The sequence below is a fragment of the Myotis nattereri genome, assembly GCF_964212035.1.
Source record: "Myotis nattereri genome assembly, chromosome: 9".
Taxonomy (NCBI): domain Eukaryota; kingdom Metazoa; phylum Chordata; class Mammalia; order Chiroptera; family Vespertilionidae; genus Myotis; species Myotis nattereri.
In genome coordinates, this window is record NC_138084.1 from 52805691 (window position 1) to 52829742 (window position 24052).

The following is a 24052-nucleotide window of genomic DNA, read 5'->3' on the forward strand; positions in this document are numbered from 1 at the left end:
TTAATAGAAATTGCTTCCCTCCCCTTTCTATCTAAAATAGTCCTCACTGCCATCCTTTCCACTACCACTTTTCCCACATCATCATTCTCATATTCTGTGTGTTTTTTTTTTCATAGTATTTGCTACCATCTGGCATTATATTATATGCATATTTATTAATTGTTGGTCTACTCCCACTATAATTATAATTTGTGAAGACAGAAATTTCTGTTCCATTCACCATTGTTGTCTTTAGTGCCTTCATGGATGCTTGATATAAAGTGGTGCTCAATAAATGTTTATTTTTGACTAAAGGTAGACACACAGACTATATGGACTCACACAACATGACTGACCCTCCTAATAGCAGTGTATATAAATGCTGGATAAAATGTAGAAAGAAGGGCTCAAACACAAGAATTGGAAATCCCTAAGTGCCAGAAATGTAGCAGAAACTTGAAGCCAGACAATCAGCTGATAAACCAACAGTATTGCATATGGACTATACAAACCATAATAGTTTGAAATTGAAGCTTCAATGCCTACCCAAGGTTAGGAGATGTGACCCTTGCATAAAGTCTAAATTCTGGCAAAGCTGCCTTTTAGATAAAGGAATTAAAAAATATTTGACCTTGCTTCAAGGACCAGCAAGAAAGATGGTCTCTGCTTTAAATAAAAAGTCTTTCAAGGGAATTTGAATCTCCAAGCCAAGTCTTCCTGTGGATGTGTGTTCTAAATTTACAGTTCCCATGTGTTATGAGACTCAGCTAGTTGAGAAATTAATGTAAACACACACACACACACACACACACACACACACACACAAAACACTGTGGTCTGGACAGGTGAAACCTCTGGAGTGTTCATGAGAAGCAATGACACACCTTTTTCTTTAGTGATATTTCCCCAACCTATGGCAGGCATGATGACTACAGATAAAACAGTTTCTATCAAAGTTGAATTCACAATATCCTATCTAATAATAGCCAAACATGGTAATTAACCATACCTTTGCTGTGCCTCCCATTGGCTAATCAGAAAGATATGCAAATTAACCACCAGCAAAGATGGCAGCTAATTTGCATACTGCAGCAGGGCGGGACAGTGCGAGCTGCCAGAGTGAGCTGCCATCCAGGCCCCCATGGGTGACGCCAGAAGCCTGCCGCCCATGACCCAATCCAGTCCCGGGCCACTGGTGGGCCCCGGAAGCCCCAGAAGCCACCAGATATGGCAGTAACTCTATCAGTAAGCACTCTGAAAGTCAGTGGCATAAATGCACCAATTAAAAGACAGATTATGAGGGTGAATCAAAAACAAAACCCACTTTAAATATAAAGACACATATAGATTAAAAGTAAATGAATTAAGCTGCAGCCTATTTTGCTCAGTGGATAGAGCATTAGCCCGTGGACTGAAGGGTCCCAGATTTGATTCCAGTCAAGGGCATGTACCTCAGTTGCTGGCTTGATCCCCAGTCCCTATCAGAGCATGTGCAGGAGGCAACCAATCAATGTGTCTCTCCCTTTCCCTTCACTCTCTCTAAAATTTAATGGAAAAATATGCTTGGGTGAAGATTAACAAAAACAAAGTAAATGGATTAAGTAACATTAAAGAGATTATAAGAAAAATATATTCCAAGTTTTGTTAGTTGTATAATGGTTATGTTTAAATTATTAACACCTAAGAAATTGGGTGAAGGGTACATATAATATGCTGTAGTATTTTATAGTTTTTTTTACATGTATGAAATTATTTCAAATTAAAATATTAAAAAATTAAAAATTAATAAAATATTAATTGAAATGTATCTGCATTACATGAAAAATCTCCTAATTGCTTCTAACATAATTTATTAAATTGTGCTAAAATTTACAAGGGCTCAATTAAAAAATATCTTAATTCTAAATGATATAATAGAAAATATATAATAGGGCAGTTATAAGCACTTATCTGAAAATAAAAATTTAAAGAAGTGAATTTAAAGAAGGGATTAGCCAAAGAAAATATATGCACAACCCATGGACACGGACAACAGTATGGTGATGGCCAGAGAGAAGTGGGGGGCAAGAGCTGGGTAGAGGGGGCAAAAGGGGGGAAATAGGGAAATCCTATCCTATCTAATAAAAGAGAAACATGGTAGTTAGCCATACCTCCGCTACCCTTCCCATTGGCTAATCAGGGAGATATGCAAATTAACTGCCAGCCAAGATGGCGGCCGGGAGCCAGGCAGCTTGAAGCTAACATGAGGCTTGCTTGCTTCAGTGACGGAGGACTACTCCAATGTTCCCCGCCTGCCGCTGCCGGCCTCTGAGCTTGCAGTTTGAAACATTGTTACAAATATAGAAGCTAAACAAAAACCCAGAAACCTGCTTTCAGCCAGCCGGTATTTCAGAGCTGGAGTTGAAACAGTGTTTCCATTATAGAACCCAAACAAACCAGATACCTGCTTTCAATAGCCAAGGCCTAAGAGCTGCAGCCAATCCTCAGAGCTAAAGCTGGCCCAGAATAAAAAAAAAAAGATAAAAAGGAGCAATTGGGAGCTTCAGTCACCCGCCAGCCTGAAAACAGCCCTCAGCCCCTCACCCAGACTGGCCAGGCACCCCAGTGGGGACCCCCAACCTGAAGGGTGTGTGACCAGCTGCAAACAGCCATCATCCCCTCATCCAGGCTGGCCAGGCACCCCAGTGGGGACCCCCACCCTGATCCAGGACACCCTTCAGGGCAAACCTGCCGGCCCCCACCCATGCACCAGGCCTCTATCCTATATAGTAAAAGGGTAATATGCCTCCCAGTACCGGGATCAGCATGACAGGGAGCAGAGCCCAAACCCCCTGATCGCCCTGTGGCTCTGTGTGTGACAGGGGGCGGGGCCACAACCTCCCTATCCACCGTGCTCTGTTCGTGACAGGGGAAGGCGCCCCAACCCCCTGATCAGCCCTGCTCTGTGCCTGATAGGGGGGAGCTCCCCAACCCTCTGATTGCCCTGCAGCTCTGTGTGTGACAGGGTGGGGTGCACCCCCCCCCGCCCCCCGGCACGGGCCCTGCTCTGTGTGTGACGGGGTAGAGCCATAACCTCCCCATCAGCCCTGCCCTGAGTGTGACAGGGTGTGGCACCCCAACCCCCTGATCCGCCCTGCTCTGTGCGTGACAGGGGGCGGTGCCCCAACTCCCCTATTGGCCCTACTCTGTGAGTGACAGGGGGGAGCTCCTCAACCCCCTGATGGGCCCTGCTCTGTTCATGACAGGGGGGAGCTCCCCAACCCCCTGATGGGCCCTGCTCTGTGCGGGACAGGGTACGGAACCCCAACCCCCCTGATGGGGCCTGCTCTGTGAGTGACAGGGGGTGGCGCCGCAACCTCCCCATCGACCCTGCCTTGAGTGTGACAGGGGGTGGTGCCCCAACCCCCTGATTGGCCCTGCTCTGTGCGTGACAGGGGGTGGCGCCGCAACCTCCCCATTGACCCTGCCTTGAGTGTGACAGGGGGCGGTGCCCCAACCCCCCAATCAGCCCTACCCTGAGCGTGACTGAAGGTGGCATTGCAACCTCCCGATCCACCCTGCTCTGTGCATGACAGGGGGTGGCACCCCAACTCCCCAATTGGCCCTGCTCTGAGCCCGACCAGGAGCTGCACCTAGGGATTGGGCCTGCCCTCTGCCACCCAGAAGCAGGCCTAAGCCAGCAGGTCGTTATCTCCCGAGGGGTCCCAGACTGCGAGAGGGCACGGGCCCGGCTGAGGGATCCCTCCTCCCCCCCAAGTGCACAAATTTTTGTGCACCGGGCCTCTAGTATAATAATAATAAAAGGCTAATATGCACATTGACTGAATGGCAGAATGGCCAGTTGCTATGGTGCTCACTGGCCACCAGGGGGAAGGCGCTCAATGCAGGAGCTGCCCCCTGGTAGTCAGTGCACTTCCATATGGGGAGTGCCACTCAGCCAGAAGCTGGCTCATGGCTGGCCAGCGCAGAGGTGGTGGCAGGAGCCTCTCCAACCTTCGTGGCAGCACTAAGAATGTCCAACTAACGGTTTAGGCCTGATCCCTTGGGGGCCTAAGCCTTTAGTTGGACATCCCCCGAGGGCTCCCTGGCTGCCAGAAGGATGTCTGACTGCAAGCTTAGGCCTGATCCCCCTGGGGAATGGGCCTAAGTCAACAGGTGGACATCCCCCAAGGCGTCCTGGACTGTAAATGGGTGCAGGCCGGGCTGAGGGATGCCTCCCCCCACCCCCCCAGAGTGCACAAATTTTTATGCTCCGGGCCTCTAGTCTATAATAATAAAAGTGTAATATGCTAATTAGACCTGAAATCCTTCTGGACAACCTTCCAGACGAAGCCAGGGCTGCGAGGGAAGCCCGGGTCCCAGGTGCCAGAGGGAAGCCAGTGCTGGCAGCTGAGGGAAGGAAGGCCTACTCTTGCACGAATTTTGTACATCGGGCCTCTAGTTAAATTATAAACTATTTGAAAAAATGCTCAACCAGGAAAATGCATCATCACACACACTAAATGGAAGGATTAGTATATGAAGAATTTGAAAATAATATTGACTAATTTGTGAGAAAGTACAAAATCTGTTTAAGAAAGAAAAAAAAACCAGTGGGTAAATTGAATAGCAGATTTCTGAAAAGGGAATTGGTGAATTGAAAATTATGTGGAATGCAAACTAGAAAGAAAATGGGATGGAATATATATGAAGAAGATTGTGATATGGAGGATAGAATGAGAAGCCCAATTTACATCTACTCAGAAGGAGACAATAGAAAGAATGGGGAAGAGGCAATATTGAAAGATTCAATAGTTGGAAATTTTCAAAATTAAGGAAAAACATGAATAGTTATATTGGAAGAAGGACACCAAATTCTAAACAATATAAAGAGAAATAAATTCACTTCTAGGGGTACCTTTTGGTGAACCTGCAGACTGCCAAAGATAAAAAGGAAACTTCAAAAACAATCAGAACTTAATCAGAGCGCATTTGTTCATAGTAATTAGAAACAGTAAATTCGAATAAGGTAAAGCTGCCATTCCGGAAGTGCAAAGAAATGCTGCTTGTTAGTTAGGCAAAGCTGGAAAGGAAATGCTAACATTTGATGTGTAAGTACTATGTGGCATATACCAAGTTACATTTATTTTTAAATTTGTTATGGAATTTAATACCTAAGGTCAATATTAACCGCACTTTGTAAAAATAAAAGTTCAGAAATATGTATCTTGCCCAATCATGCTAGCAATAAGTGAAAGAGCCAGAATTTCTGAGGATTTGGCTCCAAATTACACTAAACAAATACAAGAATTCAGCACAGAACAAAGTCACATAGCTGTGCTACCAACATGTGACTTTAAAGAAGTCATATAGCCCAAGACTGTTTTCTTAACTGTAAAATGGGAGTCAATGGTTCTAACCTCATGGAATAGTTGTGAGCAATAGTTTCCATAAGTAGCTAATATACAATCTGACACGTATGCGTAGTTTTTAAATGCTAGCAAATTGTGTTATTAACAGTTAATGATTATGACATTTGGCAGTCATTCATTGTAGGAAGACATGTTTTCTTCATCTTTTGTTCTCTATATACCTACATAATAGGAATTTTATTAACATTGACTAAATTATTATTAAAATACTATGATAAATTATGCTCATAATATTGACAATGGAACAATAAAATAAGGTTAGACTTTGGTAATCTCTAAGGCTAGAAAAGCCAAGAAATTCATTAGGAAACTCTCCAATAAAAACTGGTAATATAATTTGTAACAGTTTAAAGAACAAACCTAAAGTATTTGGACAACTTCTTATAAGGAACATCTCCTTCCTTGATGCTCAGAGTTCAGTGGCTGAGTAAGTACTAACTATACTCAGCAGGAAAATAATAATAAAATAATAATAAAACGATGTCCGACTATTTCTCAGAAGATCTCTGAGTAAGAAAAATAGACAATAATAATGTCTCCAATGGGCTTGATGGGTGTGCCAGAAAGATAATAATGCATTAAGAGGAAACCAAAACCCCCAGCTTATAGTTTCTTGATGCCAAGGGTGGAAAACATTTTTTTTTTAAATGTGGCTTTTTAAATAATTTTTTTTAAGCTAGAATGCCCTTTCCCTTCAATACAATGAAGGAAAATGTGAATGAAATAAATAATCCTAATATATAAAAACCCTGGGTCTGTCACATCCACAACGACCGGAGACTCGACCTAAGGACAGGTTGCATGCGCAGCAGGCTCTGGTGAGTGGGGACTTGTGGCAGCAGAGACAGGGATGGGGGCGGCGAGGCCGGCACTCACACTCACTCACAACCTCACACACACACAGACACACATAGTGCCCACCAGCTCACAGCCTTTTCTTCCTTTCTTTCCCGCCCTCCCAGCTTGGAGCCTCTCTCAGAATAAGGAAACAAAACAGACTGGGCCTGAAGAGGCCTGGATGCAAGGGAGGGCCAGCAGATGGTGGAGTGGCACCCACTGCCCTCCCCCCCCCCCAGCTGGGAAAGAGGAAGAGGGACACAGGGAGGCAGGGAGGCCCGGAGGACTGTGGAGAAAAACAAAGAGAGACAGAGACTGGGCAAGATCAGGCTGGCAAGGGAGAGCAGTTGGGAGAGAGATCAGGCCAGCAGGGGAGGGCAGTTGGGGGAGATTAAGCCAACAGGGGAGAGTTAGGGGCAATCAGGTAGGCAGACAGAGGCAGTTAGGTACAATCAGGCAGGTAGGCAGTTGAGCGGTTGGGAGCCAGCAGTCCCGGATGGTGAGAGGGATGTCCGACTGCTGGCAGTCGGACATCCCCCAAGGGGTCCCTGATTGCAGAGGGTGCAGGCTGGACTGAGGGAACCCCCCACCATGTACGAATTTCGTGCACCGGGCCAATAGTGCATAAATAAAAAAATAAACACAAACTTTGAAAAGTTTGCTTTCCTTAAATCAGTCCTAATAGTACCTTTGTTTTGGAGTCCAGATTGAATGACTACCTCCTTCAGGAACTATTGAAAATTAATGATGGCATTTATACTTCAGATTATATCAGAATTTATATATAGTTTGTCTCTTCTACAGCATCTTGGAATAATGCCAGTACTCAGAAAGTTCCAAAGAAATCTTCATTATGTGATTTCACTTAATAACATAGATTGACAACAACCAAAGTGCCAAGTAGTATGCTAATCAACAACAATGTGAGGGCCTAAATAATCCAGCACTTATATAAATGCTAACTTCAACAGCCTTCAGTGATAAATAAAGTAACCACTAAGGGGTGCTCCTGGGAGCTCCTGAGTGCCAGATAGCTATGCTGGCTCTTTAGACACTATTCCTCAGTGATTCCCAAACTTGCCTACAGATAGAAATCATCTGAGATATATGCATGCAGGCTCTTGGGCCCCTGCCTGAGATTCTGATTTGGTAAGTCTAAACGGTCCCAATATATAGATGTTTTTAAAGGATGTTTTTACAATTAGGTAAATTTTGAAATTATTTTAATCCTCAAGCAACCCTTTGAGGTAAGATGAACTTATTGAGACTCAGAATCACTTTGTGACATATTCAAGGACACACCCCCAGCCAAAGGCAGAGCCTGGAGTTCAAAATTAGTTCTACATGCCCCAAAGCCTACAAGTCTACTTTCTGAGCTTCTCAGCGAAGGCAAGTAAACGGCTTTAGGGCTATTGCTGTGTCTCAAACTTGAAGAAGCCAAGAATGCCCTCGAACTAGGCCTTTGGATGATGGGAAGCCAGTTTCTAAACAACCTAACAGGGAACAGTCTGTAGAAAGTAGGCTGGTCTGTTTTAAATTCTGCTCCAGCCCAACAAGGAAAAACCACTCTTTTGGAGCCTCTGCCCTTGCCTCTGTGTCCAAAGGCAAGCTCTCTTCTCAGCCAAGGCAAGCACGGGGCTTTCGGATTACTGCTGCTCCTTCTTGCATAGGGGCAAGAGGCCAGGTGGCACTTCCGAAGGCAAAGGTGCTTCTTCAAAAAGCCATAAAGACAGCTCTGCCTGTGCCCTCCCCTTGGAGCCCCAATGTGCCTGTCGTGGTGCGCTTTCTGCAGCCCTTCTGCATGAGAACGGCTGTCAATTCTGAGATTTCTGAGTAAACAATGTCAATATTTCCCAAGAACTTGCAGGAGCATAGAGAATATTGCGGGCAAAGTGGATCCAAAGGTCAGAAGGCAGTGCCTTAAATACCTCAGGTTTGAGAGAATATGAGGGAGGGGAAAGGCTGCTGGTAACTCTGTCCCTTGTACTTCCACATTACTTACCTTATTTGTTTTCCTTCTGCACTTGACTTTGAGCTCCTTTAGAACAGGGACTGTTTCTCATTTATCTAGGGGTTTGCACAGCACAAAACATAATGAATGCACAGTATGCCTGTAATATGAATTTGCAAAATAATTTAGATTAGGCAAGTTGCCTACTCTCATACAGTCTAAGTTCCTTTCCCCTGGAGGGGTAATAATTATTGGCCACCTTTGCATAGGGTAATTGTGCTAATGAAAGGAGACATGTGAGAACAGCTGGTCAACTATAAAATATCATATATGGATTCAAGGCAGATGGATTATGTCCCATTCATCATTCTACCCATAGTCTGGTACCTATCATGGTGCCCGTCCCAAAGTAGGTACTCAAACAATGTTTAACAGCTCCCCTTAACCTTAATTTACCACGAGCACAGCAGTACTGTGCTCAATCTCACTCAATTCCCGTTTCAGCTCCATAAAGCACTTACTGATATTATCATGTAGTAGATAAAAAAGCAAAGCCTTGGGAGACCAATGACGTGCCCAAGGTCACATACAGAGAGCTGTGGAAGAACTTGGACTGAACGCTGTGGGCATCATTTCAAAGTCCTTGTCAGTAACAATTAAGGAGCATGAGTGGAGCTGGGATTGACAGACTGAAAGAGAAGAGGATGAAGAAGAAAATACACAGGGTGAGAACTCAGCCAACGCATGCTCACAGATGGGCAATATAGAGTAGATGCCCAATAATATTCCTAGCATCAAAATACATTTACATCTAAGATATTGTCTTTAAAATAAGCATTACTCATGGCCTTAATACATTCTCTTTAAGAAAACAAAAAGTGAACCACTCTGTAATCAATTCCTCCAACAAATTTCACTACCAAAGGATGGCGAGTGCGTTGAAAGTTTTTGAAACTGTCAGGATCTGCTTTGCTGGGGCCCCTCTCATCTAAGCTGACAGAGGAAGAGCTCCAGCTCTGCAGTTTTCCTTAAATTGCTGACAAAAACTCCCCCCCAAATTAAATCACTCAGTGACAACTGCAATTCTCTTAGGCCACTTTCTTAACTTTGTCGGAAGGCAGGAAGATAACAAGGTAAGGCTTGCAACAATATAAATCATGTTAAGAACCATCACTCAGTGGCTTCAGATCCCAATCAAGGCTATGAAATACAGTATGGCATTAGGTGCTGCCATGAAAAATACCAACCGTTTTCTCAGGCATTAATACACAGCCACATTTTATATAACAGTCTGCTGAGAGGATTAGTAAGACAGAGGCTGCAAAACCTGGAAATCCTCCTAGCCACATTAAGCTAATTGAGTTGGAGGCATCCAATTCATCACATTTGCAGCCTGATTTATAAGCAACTCAGCCTGCCCTGGGAGCAGAAAGTGGAATGCTATGAGCTGGCTATTCTTAAAATTTCAAACCCAGCAACTCTGAACCTATCAATACCTTAATGGTACAGAGAAAAGAAGAACTCCATTCAAGTGCACTTCTGTGATCCTGATGAAAGAATAAATATCCAGTGCACCAGTTATGACTGACATTTCCATGAACAGCCCTAGACACATAATCGGATACCCTCTGTGCCTCAATCCTATAGAAAACGCATCATCATTTTAGCAAGTTGATGGGGTCATTTGAAACCAGTTTTTTTTTTTTGCTAGGATGCAGCTTCCATTCAGCATGAAGAAAACAATCCTATGACAGTTAAAACTGAATTCAGAGAGGCAAGATATAGTGCTTGGCTTGCATTGCTGGTAAAAGCTTATGATGCTAATAAACACAGAAAATTGCCTTGGGAGAACACATCCGAAACCCTGAGAGGAACGGGATCAGAAGCAGAAGTTCTGCACTGAGAGCTCTTTCCTGAAGCAAGTGCGCCCACAGTCCCTCTGCTCTGGAGGAACCAGAGGGTCTCTGGCTGAGAGCTGTTGTGGAATCAGCTGAACCTCACTGACATGCTGGATCCAGAGGCCTCCTTCTATTCTTTTTTTTATATATATATACATACAAAAGATGTATATAAAAAAAATAATATATAGCCCTAACCAGTTTGGCTCAGTGGATAGAGCATTGGTCTGTGGACTGAAAGGTCCCAGGTTCGATTCCGGTCAAGGGCATGTACCTTGGTTGTGGGCACATCCCCAGTAGGAGGTGTGCAGGAGGCAGCTGATCGATGTTTCCCTCTCATTGATGTTTCTAACTCTCTATCCCTCTCCCTTCCTCTCTGTAAAAAATCAATAAAATAGATTTTAAAAGTATATATATATATGTATTGATTTCAAAGAAGGGGGGAGAGGGAGAGAGAGATGGATTCTCAGTGATGAGAATCATTGATTGACTGCCTCCTGCATGACCTCTACTGGGGATCGAGCCCAAAACCTGGGCATGTGCCCTGACCTGGAATCGAACCACGACCTCCTAGTTCACATGTCAATGCTCAACTGCTGAGCCACGCCGGTGGGGCTACAAAATATTTTTTTGAGAAGACAAGCATTTCTAATCCAGGCACAAACTTTGAGGTAGAGAAACAATAGTCATAGTTTCTCAAAGATAGTAGGGAGCTTGAAATTCATTCCACCCAGAAATTCTCCACCTCTGGTCTGTGGTCCTTAAGGAGTCCAGAGATGGGCTTTAAGTGATCCATATTATCCATTAAATTTTATGCAACATTCTTGTGGGCATATTCCCACAAAGATATTTTGTTTTCTGGTTTTTGTTTTTTAGGGAAAGGACTCACAGTTTTTGTCAATTTTTCAAAGGGGCTCTCATGATTTCAAAAAGGTGAAAAACACTGTTATTCAACGTTGTATTTCATATCTGAATCATCTCTACAATATCTCATTAAGGATTTTCCAGCCTTTGTTTAAGTATCTTTGATGACAGGAAGCTCAATACCTTATGTGACAGGCTATTCAATCTTCGGACAGCGTGATTGAAAAACAAACAAGCCCAAAAATCTACTACATGGACTCTGTCTCCTCATTGTTTACTCTAGAGGTCATGGTGTCTACAGAAAATATACAGAATAGTTGCTTCTTGTAAACAGTCTGAAGCCAGAACTACCATGTCCCCTGAGCTGAGTCTATTGAGACATTTGACATGTCTTAATCCCCTCACCAACCTGTTTGTTCCTCTCTGGAAGCACTTCAATTTGCTGCCATTCTCCCTGAAATATGATTCTGAGATCCTAATGCCACACTGTGGGACAGTGCAAAATGATCACCCCTTTGTTTTTGATATGACAATTCCATTAGTGTATCCAAAAAGTACATGGACTTTTTTGAGAGCTCCACATACTCACAACTCCTTGAGCTGACTTGTATGCTGAAACCCCTCCTCCCCCAAGCTCCTATTTCTTTACCTTGTGTTGCTGATTCCTTCCCCAATGATTGTTCTACAAAGTGGGAATTCGAGGAGAACAGAAGGGGAAATGGAGACTAGAGAGAGGTGGGGGGGGGGGGGTAGACACAGGAATCTGGCAGGGTGGTGGGTGCTGTAAGCCCAGATAGTAAAATTCAAGCTGACAAACAAAAACCTCCTTAACCTTAATAATTGCCCTTAAATATGCTTATTATTATCTTCAATATACAAATATGGAAACGAGGGTTCAGGGAGGCTCAGTGGTTTCCCAAATGGCACACAGTTGACAGCGAGCCCACGCCTGCCCAGCAGCTCTGATAAAACACCCAATAAGAGTTGTGACAGTAGAGCCTCTCTGTAGATTTGTCTTTCAGACATAGATCCTTCAAATTTAGTTTTATAAGTCTATCTCATCAATGGTCATACAAATGCATACAACTTTTTAAATGTTTTCATTGGTTTTCAGAGAGAGGAAGGAAAGGGAAAGAGAAACATGAGGGAGAATCATTGATTGGTACCTCCTGCGTGCCCCCTACTGGGGATCAATCCTGCAACCTGGGCATGTGCCCTGACTGGGAATCGAACCATGATCTCCTGGTTCATAGGTCAGTGCTCAACCACTGAGGCACTCCTGCTGGGCAAATACATAGATTGACATCAGAGTTAACGAATAATAAGGTAAGGGCTGCTTTTGCAAATTCATGTAAATATGTTGGATGGCTAATGGCAGCTCTGCTTTTATTGTCCATAACCGGGAAACAGAGCCTGTATTTAGAAATGCTATATTTAAGTGTGATATTGCTTGTTTATAATTAAAACCTGGTAATATAAATGTTTTATTATTCTCTGAGAAAATAAACCACCAACAAAACAACTTATTAAATTACTTGACATATAATATGAGGAGATAAACACAGAACTATCACTAGAGCACCAGTTTTGAAGTGTAACCACTATAATTTCAAGCTGATTTTTACAAGAGCCACCTGACTTCTATGTGCCCTATGGCTTAATGATCCTTAAGATGGGGATGGGGAGGTTGTTCTCCACTAGTGCTGTAGGTAAAGGGACTTGGATAAAAGCCTCTTGAATGCATTTTATTTTAAATTTTTTATATAAATTTATATATTTAATTGATTTCAGAGAGGAAGGAAGAGAGAGAGAGAGAGAAACATCAATGATGAGAGAGAATCATTGATTGGGTCCCTCCTGCACACCCCCTACTGGGGGGCAGGAAGGGATCAAGCCCACAACCTGGGCATGTGCCCTTGGCCAAAATAAAACCTGGGACCCTTTAGTCCCCAGGCCAACACTCTATCCACTGAGCCCAACCAGCTAGGGCTTGAATGCATTTTAAATAAACCTACCTGCAACCTCGAAATTGGCCACAAGCTCTAACACCCCCAATGTTCTGCCAATAAAAAAGAAACAGATCATCTGATGTCAGAGTGATTCTGTTGAGTCAGCTGGCCTGGGGGAATACTTCCCGGGAGTGCTGCATTGGGCTTGAATCCACTAGCTCCACACTGGCAATTCCTCTGTGTGTTGGGGAAAATCAATTTAACTTTCTCTACCACATTTTCTCATAAAACATTCTCTCTTAAATAAGCATTATTTAACCTTACATATTGCAGGGTTTCTTTAGTATATGACTATAGAGGAACTTAAAAAATTGCCTCCTGAAATAACATTTGTACTTACTAAAGTTAAATAAACTCTTAGTTATATGGTTCACTGTATGATTCATGCATATCTTGATTTCCCTAATAGAATTTAAGTTCCTTGTAAGGAGAGAAGCTTTCTAACTTGTATCATTGTTTCTTGTGGTGTTAAGCAGAGCTCTGGTAACATATGTGAGAATATATGAATATATATATATATATATATATATATATATATATATATATATGCCTAAGCGACTGTTATGATGGAATGACTGGTCACTATGACATGCACTGACTACCAGGAGGCAGACGCTCAACGCAGAAGCTGCCCCTGGCCCGCAGGCCCCGATCACTGATGGGGCCTGCTGGCCAACCTCCTGGTCCCTCCCCGCAGCCAAGTTAATTAGATTTGATTTCAGAGCAATGAAAGTATACCGTATGAATGATGCTAGAGTGATCCCTTAGAGTTTACAGAAGTGGGATTTGATCTGCATTTAAAATTGGTAGAGTATACTTATGAATACATTGCTAGGCATAGAATAAAAATTGGTTCCATTTTCATGGGTTAGTAATAATATTTCCAGACTCTTGATGTGGTTAATATATGAATTCAATAAGCTTATTAAATATCTTTATTTTATTACTCAAAGCTTACTACATATCAACTCGTTACTATGAAGTAATGATTTTTAACCATTTTAAGTAAAAAAAATTAAATAAACATATCAGGAAGTATATATCTAAATCAATGCTTCTCTCCAAGTAGCCATCTTGAAAGAGTCAACACATGGTCCACCATCCTCTATAAGTAGACACAAAAGAAAAGTACATGTCTTTATGCTTTAGTAAGTCTTGTTCAAAACCTGGCTAATGTCCCCAATTTATTTGCTGCACTTTTTTTGAACAAACCAAGGTGACACTCACATTCATTTGAAAGATAATTTTGGGTTTTATACCCTTGCTTAGCTAAGTGTAAAGACATTCTCTCAAGGACAGCAAGTGTGAAGACATGACAAGTGCCATCTTTCTTGAGAGCTCAAATGGTTGATTGGGCTTAAATTCAGATTTGCTCTACATTTTCTAATTTTTAAATATAAAATAATTACCATTTATTTAGCATCTGCTAAGGTGCCAAGTGCATTCTAAAGCCATCCAAGTAATCAATATCACAATTCTGTGAGTTCTATACTATTATTTACAGTAGGGGAGAAGTCAGTAGATTTACTAACGGACACATCTAGAGAGAAAAAGAGCCAGAATTTTAATACAAGTAAGTCTGACGCTAAAGGCTATATGCTTTCCACTCTATGCTATTAGTGTTTTGGATTAGCCAGAAAAGAATTAAAAATGATAGATCCCAATCTATGCCAACACTTATTTATAAATGTATGCATGGTATTTGAAATAGTTTCTACATATCTTTGCTAATAAAAAACAGAATGAAAAACACACTAAGAGGTTACAATTCTAATTCTTTTAATGGGGAGGGGTTTAACAGTTATGTTTCATTTTAGGGCATCAATGATAGCAGCAGCATTAACAAAACTAATAATAAATACCCTTTAATGATGGGCAGCCTCTGTGAGCTTTATGTGCATTATTTCTAATTGTTATAACAAATCTTGACAGTAGTGAAATCTTAGTGTTGAGAAAAACTTCTGTGTGCAACTGAGTTAGTTCTTTAGAAATATCTGCAGCTATAAAAAATCACCAATGATGCTTATTTAGGGTTATTACAAATACTTATTTTAAAAAACATATTATGCCTTTAATATACATTACAAGGTAATAATATTTCTTAGAGAAAATTCATTGTTATTGTTATAATTATTATACAGATAAGAGAAATTGGAGATCTGGATGTCATTCCACTGTCTTATCTTTCCAAAGCCATGGTGGGAACCCATTAACCCATGGTGGGTTAGTTCTAGAGAGCATTGGTGAATGTGAGATACTGCAATAGGCCCTATGCCTACCATTTTCTTTTTCCACCTTCTGGCTTAAATATCCAAGATTATTTGAAGTATGCTTCCAGTTAATAGCTTTCCAATTAGTAAGAACTGAAGCAAGAAATGTTTCTATAGGCATAGAATTTCGATGCTTTGATGCCTGGATTCAGGATACATCTGTCATGGCCATATTTCACTCAACAATTTCCTCTCCTCAAAGTCTGGGACTGGAGCAAAATGTGTTATTCACAAGTCTGACCATCTCTGCTATATCCTTCTTATAGTTTTTGTTAACTGAGAGCTCTCAATTTAGCCTCACAAATCTCAGTTTCTTCTCTGAGATCAGATGCTTCCTGAACCATCAGCCCAGCTACTTCCACCATCTAGTGGCAAGAGACAGAAATGAACAGATTTTACATTTTTGTAAATTACTTATTTTCTTTTAAAAAGCAAAAACAGCTTAGTTTTCTAGTAGTAATATTGCCCAAAGCAATATAACTGCAAAGAAAAAAAACTACATATTTTGTAATTGCTGGTCTGGACCCCATGACTAATGAAGTCAAATATGCAGGGTGGGGCAAAAGCTCTGAGCTAAGATTTTCGTATAGATTTTTCTCAAACTTCATAGAAGCAGATGAGAGAATGCCACTATTTTAAAAATTAAACTGAGGCTTAAGAAAGTTAAATAACTTGAAAATGCTCACACAGCTGGTAAGTAGAGGACTTGGTATTTGAAGCTGATTGAGTCTGATTCCAGGGCTGGAACGAAATTTTTATGTTACACTTTTCTATTGATTGTATTAGCCATAATTTGTGGCTGTTATAGTATTTTTAAAAGTTTATGTGCCCAACCAAAAATTGTTTGTTTGTTTGTTTAGGGGAAAATGGGTCCCATGACCAATATGTTTGGGAAATACTGTGTGTTAACCATATCTCCATCTTAGAGGTTTACAGTGCACATTATCTTATTAAAGACTGGGAAATCCTTCAACAAGTTCATATTTTCAACATTAACCCATTTAGTTTTTCTATAATGATGACAGAATCCCACCAGATGTACTTTAGGAAGTCAGGTCTAGTTTCATTGTAGATGCCAATTACAGAGAAGAAAGAAAAATAAAAGAAAGATGTGGTCCATTTAATAGGAGTTTACACACTTATGAAAAGCAAGAAAAACCGAATATATAGAAGAAAGGACAATACATAGTTACACAACAATTAGTTAGAAAAACTAATAGAATAATGAAGTGGTGTAAACTCCATGTGCCATACAATGTTATGACCAAATGGAGTCAGGCAAGAATTAATAGGAAAGGCTTCATGGAGGAAGAGGACTTACTGTAGGGTTGGCTAACACACCCTCCTATGAGCATGTCTGTCAATTCTGATAAGAAATAGTCAGTGAAACAAAGCACACTTTATATTTCTTCCTGCAGTTCTGTATACCGACTCCTCATTTGTGAGCAATCCCGTAATTTCCTAAACATGCACTGCCTACAGATTCACCAATGTTTTCCCATATATATTCAGCAAACGCCCAATTGTTCAAGGTTATAGAAGTCTATACCAACCTCTCATATTTTCATTTTCCAGTAAATCTTCCCAGAACTCTTTATTTTGGTCTCAAAGAGAATTAATAAGACAGAATACTTGTATTTATCTGATCAAAACAATTCCCACCCATCAATGAAAGAGAGCTTTAATCTTTCTTGAAAAAAGTCATTAAATCTAAGATGGCTTTGATGATAAAAAACATTTTTATGTACCCTAGGAGATGCTACCAGATTTAATTGCAAGATACCATTGATTTTAGGACACAACCAGATTTCAGATATGAAGAAATACCAGGTTTAACATTGATGAAATTCTGTGTCGATGATAATTAGGTAAAAGAAGAGGACAACAGAAACGGAAAAGCAAGAAGTCTATGCCTTCAGTGTCAACACCTCCAGAAGACAATTATTGATCTTACAAATAGTTAACATTTAAGTTAATTTTAAAAACAAGTATTTGTTGAAGAATTGAGGGTATAAAGACAAAATCAACATAGACCCTCACCTGAGGGTATTCACACAATAATGGTAATACTGATAGCAAAGTTACTAAAATAAAACAAAACTGATGGTTATGAATAAAAGTAGAATTCAAACAACCACTTAGGTTTCTGGTCTAACAATTTCATGGTAACATGAAATAGCATAAAAAGTAGTGTGATTCCTATATTGATTGATGGTTCAATGAGTAATTTTTACATTATTTCTGAAAATGAAAAGATACGACATTAAGCAAGCTGGAACAAACACTTTAAAAGGATAAACAACCAAGTAGAAATTACAGAACTAGATCTTGTTGGGTCCTTGGGAGGAGAAACGTGAGGGTGTTGTGCATTGGACTCAGCTGTGTTTCTTTGTTGCTTTTGTTTTTTCAGCGAGGAAGGGAAAAAAAAGAGAGAGAGAGAGAGAGACATCAATGATGTTAAAGAATCATTGATCAGCTGCCTCCTGCAAGCCCCACACTGGAGATCAATCCTGCAACCCAGGCATGTGCCTTGACCAGGAACCAAACCACAACATGCTGGTTCATAGGTTGACGCTCAGCCACTGAGCCATGCCAGCCTGGCTTAGCTGGTTTTTTTAATGACACAGGAACCTAGTGTGAGGAGTGTATCTCAATGTGAAAAATCCTTCATTGCTCAAAACAAAGTGCGTCTCTCTTGCTCAGGAACAAATTCTTACATTCTCAAAGGATTTTTTTTTAAAAAAAGGAAACTAGTCCCAAAATACTAGTTTTTGTCATGGGAGTGGAACATAGTCCATGGGGAGTTTTCTACTGGGGGCATTAAAGATAGAACCAAAACAGGAAAACACTTTCTATTTTCTCATAGTATTTCATTTCCATCTAACACCGCTTATCATGGTTCTTATTTAGAAAACTAAATTTCTTAGATATCCCCTTGTATTTTATATTTGTTTAATTTTACAGAATAAGGTTCCAAGGAGAAAAGGAGCTTCAACTTTCACACACATGGAAACAATGAATAAAAATTTAAATTTTAGATCTCTTTAAAAATAGCAGACCAATTTAGAAAAGTGATACAGCACAGGAGTGATAAGGGATACGGGCTTTGGATTCAGAGAGGCCTTAGTTAAAAATATTGGAATCTTATTTACTAGTTATGTGGTTGAAGGGAACTATTTAATTTATTTAATTTTTTTATTGTTTTTTTAATTTATTGCTTAAAGTATTACAAAGGGTATTACATATGTGTCCATTGTATCCCCCCACCCTAGACAGTCCCCTAGCCTCCCCTATCCCCCAATGTCTTATGTCCACTGGTTATGCTTATATGCATGCATACAAGTCCTTTAGTTGATAATTTATTTAATTTTTAAATATATTTTTATTGACTTCAGAGAGGAAGGGAGAGGGAGAGAGAGCTAGAAACATCAATTATGAGAATCATTGATCGGCTGCCTCCTGCATGACCCACGCTGGGGATCGAGCCCACAATCCAGGCATGTGCCCTGACTGGGAATCAGGAATCAAAACATGACCTCCTGGTTCAAAGGTCAACACTCAACCACTGAGCCACACCAGCCAAGTGGGAACTATTTAATTTTAAAACTAGGTGCAATATATTTTAGCGATAAAATGAGATAAATAAGTGATTTTAAGGTATTTGTCATGGTAGCTGGCTGATAATAAGATAAAAATAAACAACATCGGTGAGTGCTTACTATGTGCCAGGCAGTTTCTAAGTAGTGTACATGTATTAGAGCATTTAATTTGCACAGAAACCCTATGAGATAAAGTATTATTATTACCTCTATTTTATAGATGCAGAACCTGAGGCAGAGGGATTAATTTGATCAAGGTCATACAGCTACTAAATGAAAGGGCTAGGATTAAAACCCAGGTATTCTAATGTCCAGATTCTTAAAAATAAGTCAGCCTGTCCTTCTTTCTCTCCCTCTCTCCCTCTCCCTCTCCCTCTCCCTTTCTCTCTCCTCCTTCTCCCCTCCCTTTTAGAGAATACTCTCAGATGCTTGGGGTCTCATTGTATTTAAGCTTGAGGAATTCGAATTCCTGTTGTAGAGTAAGAGTAAGTAATGAATAATTAGAACTCGGGTCCCCTAGAAGAGTGATGTATCCTATATAATAAAAGCATAGTATGCAAATTGTCCCTTTGACCAGGAGCTCATCTGGGAGTTCCACCAGGGGGCAGGGCTGGCCAGGGGAAGGGAGGGAGTTGGCAGCTGGCAGCTGCTAGGGGCCCTACCAGTGCACAAATTATATATATATATATTTAAAATCATGTTTTACTGCCCTTTGTTTCCCCATCACTTATTATGATGCACATGGGAGGCACTCAATTAATATTAATTGAATTGACCTAAACCGAAAAAGAAAAGTTCTCTTGCTTCATATACTAGCATAGGCCAATTTCTCTTGTGGAAGAGTCTAGATAACATCTGAAGAGAAAGCATTCCCATCTAGAGGCAAGGAAAACAAATTCCCTCGCATTGACTGCTAAATTGCATTTCTCTTTCCAACCCCATACTTCACACTGGCGGAGCCACTGGAAGGAAAACAAGCTAGGCAAGCCCATCTATCAGCCAGGCAGCGGGCGCAGGCCAGACGCAGATGGATCTTAGAACCCAGGCTTCAACGGATATACAGGATGGAAGAAACAGTTGTGCAACCTGCGGCAGTGGGATTCCTCAGCTAATGACCCGGAGGTCTGCTCACCAGGACATTTAAACGGTTAGCCAGCCATCTCACACTCTTGTTTAGGTGCGCCACGCGCCAATCCCTGATTTAGACTAGAGAGCTACAGTGTCTGCTAATGAGGATTCAGGGGCAGTTCCCGACAGTGTGTTTTGCCTCCTCACTCTTCCCCCCTTTTAGTACTTGATCCAAGAGCACCAGACAGAGGGAAGCAGCAAAGAGGTTGACGATATGCCAGCTCTAATGGAGAACTGTACCTCCTTAGCATTCCTCCGACTCTAACAGGCTTCCTTTATGAGAAAATAACACATTAGATTTCAATCATGGCAGGTTTTCCAAGCACTGGAACTGGGATAATATCATAGCCCCTTAGCAATTTGATTAGGAAATGGGTCCTGTTGCTATAAAAATACCTGCGCTTGAGCCTGGTGCGCGGTACTGTGCTCCTGCAGGCTGGTGAGAGCCTCGTGTGTCCCTCTTCCTAAATACATCCAGGGGCTTCAGGTCGGTAGCCTAAAATCAGTCACGATGCGGGTATTTACACCAGAAAATTGGCCAGCTCTACATCTCCAAGTGTTGTGTTTTTATCCCTCACATTATTGCTAATAGAAGAAAGGTGCACCGATTCTACATTAAGGCAATCTAAAAGTATATCTTGTTCAGCATAAACAACACCTCTAGCCAGTCATGAGGGAAAAGTCCTGGATTCCTGATAGGTACCTCACAGCCTGGGTGCAGAAGTCCTGGGTGAACTTACCTTCCCATCCTCTTCACAATATCTTGGGCCTCACACCACTGAGCTGGTGGTTCCCAAAAGGAGGGAAAAACCTATTCTAACCTTAATGTTTCATATCAGGGGTTTATTATTCATAGGTGAGGTCCATTCAATAAAAACATCACCATGAAAACCACAGAAACCAATATTTTATTTTTCAAGAACAGAATAAGGAATAAGATAGAAGGGAGAAATTGAAAACCTTAGTAAGCTAAGAGAAGTCACTGAAGTTGAAGCCACAACTCAGATCTCTGGAAGGCAAGGGATAAAGGTAAAATAGGAAATCTCCTTTTATATCTGAGATCTGATCTAACCTTCAGAAAAAGCAACCTTTGCCTTCAGCTCTAATATACATTTTCCAAATGAGGCATTAAGTAGCATAATACATTGTGCAATCACCCAAACTATAGATGGTTAGATAATTATAGAATCATATATATGCTGAAGACATAATATACAAAATGAAGATCCTATCATGTTTTTTGGTTGTTTCCTTTTTTTTTTTTTTACTGTAACCAGGCTAGCTTTAGACCAGCCTTGATTATCCCACTCAGCTTGCAGCCTTTAGGAGACATGCTATAGAGGTGATTAAAAAGCAAGTGCAAAGAAGGGGAAGAAAGTTCATGTTGGTAGGAAAATAACAAGGGAAGCTCCATGGAAGTCCTTACAGGGATTCTTTCAACAAGTTAGAAAAAAAAAAAAAAGTGAACTGAAATTGCAGTACTCTCATTGCTGTCCATCTCCCAGCTCTGCCACTTCTCAATTTATACTGGTCAGCACACAGAATAAGGATAAGAATTCGTTTATATATAAAAAAAAAAATGGAAGAATCATTACAGAAGAAGGGTATTTGACCACAGAATAGAATCACTGATTCCTAGAATCAGGCTGAACCCTAGGGACAGTTTTAAACATCCTCCTGCTGAAGAAGGCGTCCTCTCCTCACCACCATTGTCGGGTCATCATCCAGGCCTGAACGATGTCAGGGACAGGGAACGCCAGCACTTTGGGGGGGAGCTCTCACTGTCAGGACTTGTGGTCTTATGATGATCGCAAATGAACATTTCTGTTACTTATGCCCAGTGGCTCTGCCTCTACCCTCTGGGTGACACCAATGCTGTATTTTCCTTATGACAGCCCTTGAGGTCTAAAAGGTAAATCCCCTTAACTTTTTCTTCTCCAGGTTAAACATACTCATTCCCACCAACCATTCAATGCTTTCCAAAGAAACTCGGGGAAGAACTGAACAAGGATTTCCAGAGACATAACATTTACTTATTTTTACATATTACATTTACTGAAAGTTTAGAATTAACCTATTTTAATTAATTGATGGTAGCTAGAGCTAGTTTATTTGATAGTACATTTTTAGGATTCTAGGTTACTTAAAATGTACCAAATTTTGGAGCTATATTAAACATAATTTATCCTTTCTTTGATATTTCAGAAAGTATAAGATTCCAGAAAGCATCAAGGCCACCTTATGGCTATATTTTTTATTGCAAAACAACCATAGAGAAGCACTGCTAAAATGAATGTTCTGGCTAACGAAATAAAACTTTCTTTACCTATAACCTAGGTTACCAGGTAGTTTTGTGGTTTTGTTTTTCATTTCAGTTCTCTTCTATGACATCATTGACTCTATTAAATTTTTCTTTAACTTTAATCAACACGTAAGCTTTTACTCAAAGCATACAATCCCACTGCACCTGCGAAGACGGAGTAATTTGCAACCAAAGAGCACAGAAAATCCTTACTCTCATTTCATTTTCTCTCCTTGTCAAAATACTGTTTAATCAAGAAATTGCTTAAAATTAAATTAAAAGGTAGAAAGTGTTGGAAAAGTATGACACTAAGGTGTTTTCATGTTCTACCTATTCCCATCATTTTGTCTGAGACCAGGAAGAGAGATGGGAAAAGACAATTTGAACAAAACCTTGATGTAGTCCTGGGCTTCTTAAACCTGAGGTTGGCTTCCTTCCCCTTTCAATTATTCACCCGGGCTGTCCCTAGCCCATTCCCAGCACCTAAACAGATTTTCCAGACCTTCCCACAATCGCAGGAACCGCCCTGTGTCAGGATTTCCATGTAAAGCCTCCAAGACACAGAAAGCAACCACTCAGCAACCACCGTCCGCTGTCGTGTTTGTTTAAAAGCCTCATTTTATCAGGCCCACAAACATCGCCCTTAGCAAGGCAGACCCACCGCAGCCGCCAGCTCTCAGCCCAACCAGACTGACCTTCAGAGGAGAGATGTGGGACTGCAAGACGTAGCCATGGACATTTTCTATCTGCGACAGGTTCTTTTCTGACACGTGCACGAGCTCAGGGCCTCTCACTTCGTGGGTCAGTCGAGGTAAGGAATGATCATGTGGACCGTCCTCATCTTGGTATCGATACTTCTAGGTGGAAAGGCAAGAAAGAAAAACAGCATTAGTGTTCGCAAAGGGTACAGTCCTGAACGTCACGTTCTAACTGCAGCTGCAGGACACAGTGTACCTGTCATTGACATCCCGAAACGGGCGTTGCTGCAGGCTCTTTTGGTGGTCACCATACACCAGGTCAAGTGCAAGCAAAAGCGAACCAGCCGCCGTCAAAATCGACCAAAACTGATGAATTGCTTTTGCCTGACAACGTAATATCTCCACGTGTGGGCTATAGAAGGGTGCTGAGAGGCACGGGCTAACACAGGTGGCTTGTAGGTAGAGGATGTGCTTGTTAAGAACTGTTTAATCCAGTGGTTCTCAACCTTGGCTGCACATTAGAATCACCTGGGAATCTTTTTAAAATCCTGCTTCTGGGCCTCACCCTCTGGAAATTCTGTTTCTTTGTTACTAATGTTGTGGCCTCACCCCATAATAAAGAAACAGAATTTCCGGAGGATGAGGCCCAGAAATCAGGATTTTAAAAAGATTCCCAGGTGATTCTAATGTGCAGCCAAGGTGAAGAACCACTGGTTTAATCCAAAGCAGTAAACAACTTAATGGGCCCACTTATTCTTTTCAGGTGATAGGGGTCAGCTTGTTTCATAAAAACAGTGTGGGTCATGTTAAGTACCAGGAATCATTTCTCCTAAGAATTCTATGTACCACTTACAACCCAGCTAGTAAAATATTAGTTTGCTTTGCTTTGCTTTTGTTCTCTGTGAATGATACAGGGGTATTATGGGCCGGGGTCCAAATACTGTCATAACATTGTCTCAAGCTTAACTGTGATATCTAACCTTACCCCAGTACCCCATTATTATCACCAACAGTTATTTTTATCATGTCATGTTGCCAACAACATGTTTTCTTACAAAATCATGCCTGCATTTCTTTAATTTTTTTAGGTGAAAATATGACTTTTT

At 41.1% G+C, this 24052-nt stretch overlaps 1 protein-coding gene across 4 annotated transcripts in view; it reads right to left on the reverse strand.

The window, feature by feature from the left end:
* DLG2 (discs large MAGUK scaffold protein 2) overlaps window positions 1-24052 on the reverse strand; it is a gene marked incomplete at its 5' end in the record, with an annotated part of 1947716 nt that overhangs the window by 956463 nt on the left and 967201 nt on the right. For 3 of the 4 annotated variants that reach the window (XM_081100118.1, XM_081100123.1, XM_081100115.1), the window contains one exon: window positions 22944-23105. In XM_081100118.1, coding sequence (XP_080956244.1) covers window positions 22944-23105 — 162 coding nt within the window. The remainder of the gene's footprint in view (window positions 1-22943; window positions 23106-24052) is intronic. The other variant, XM_081100117.1, reaches the window with a different exon arrangement.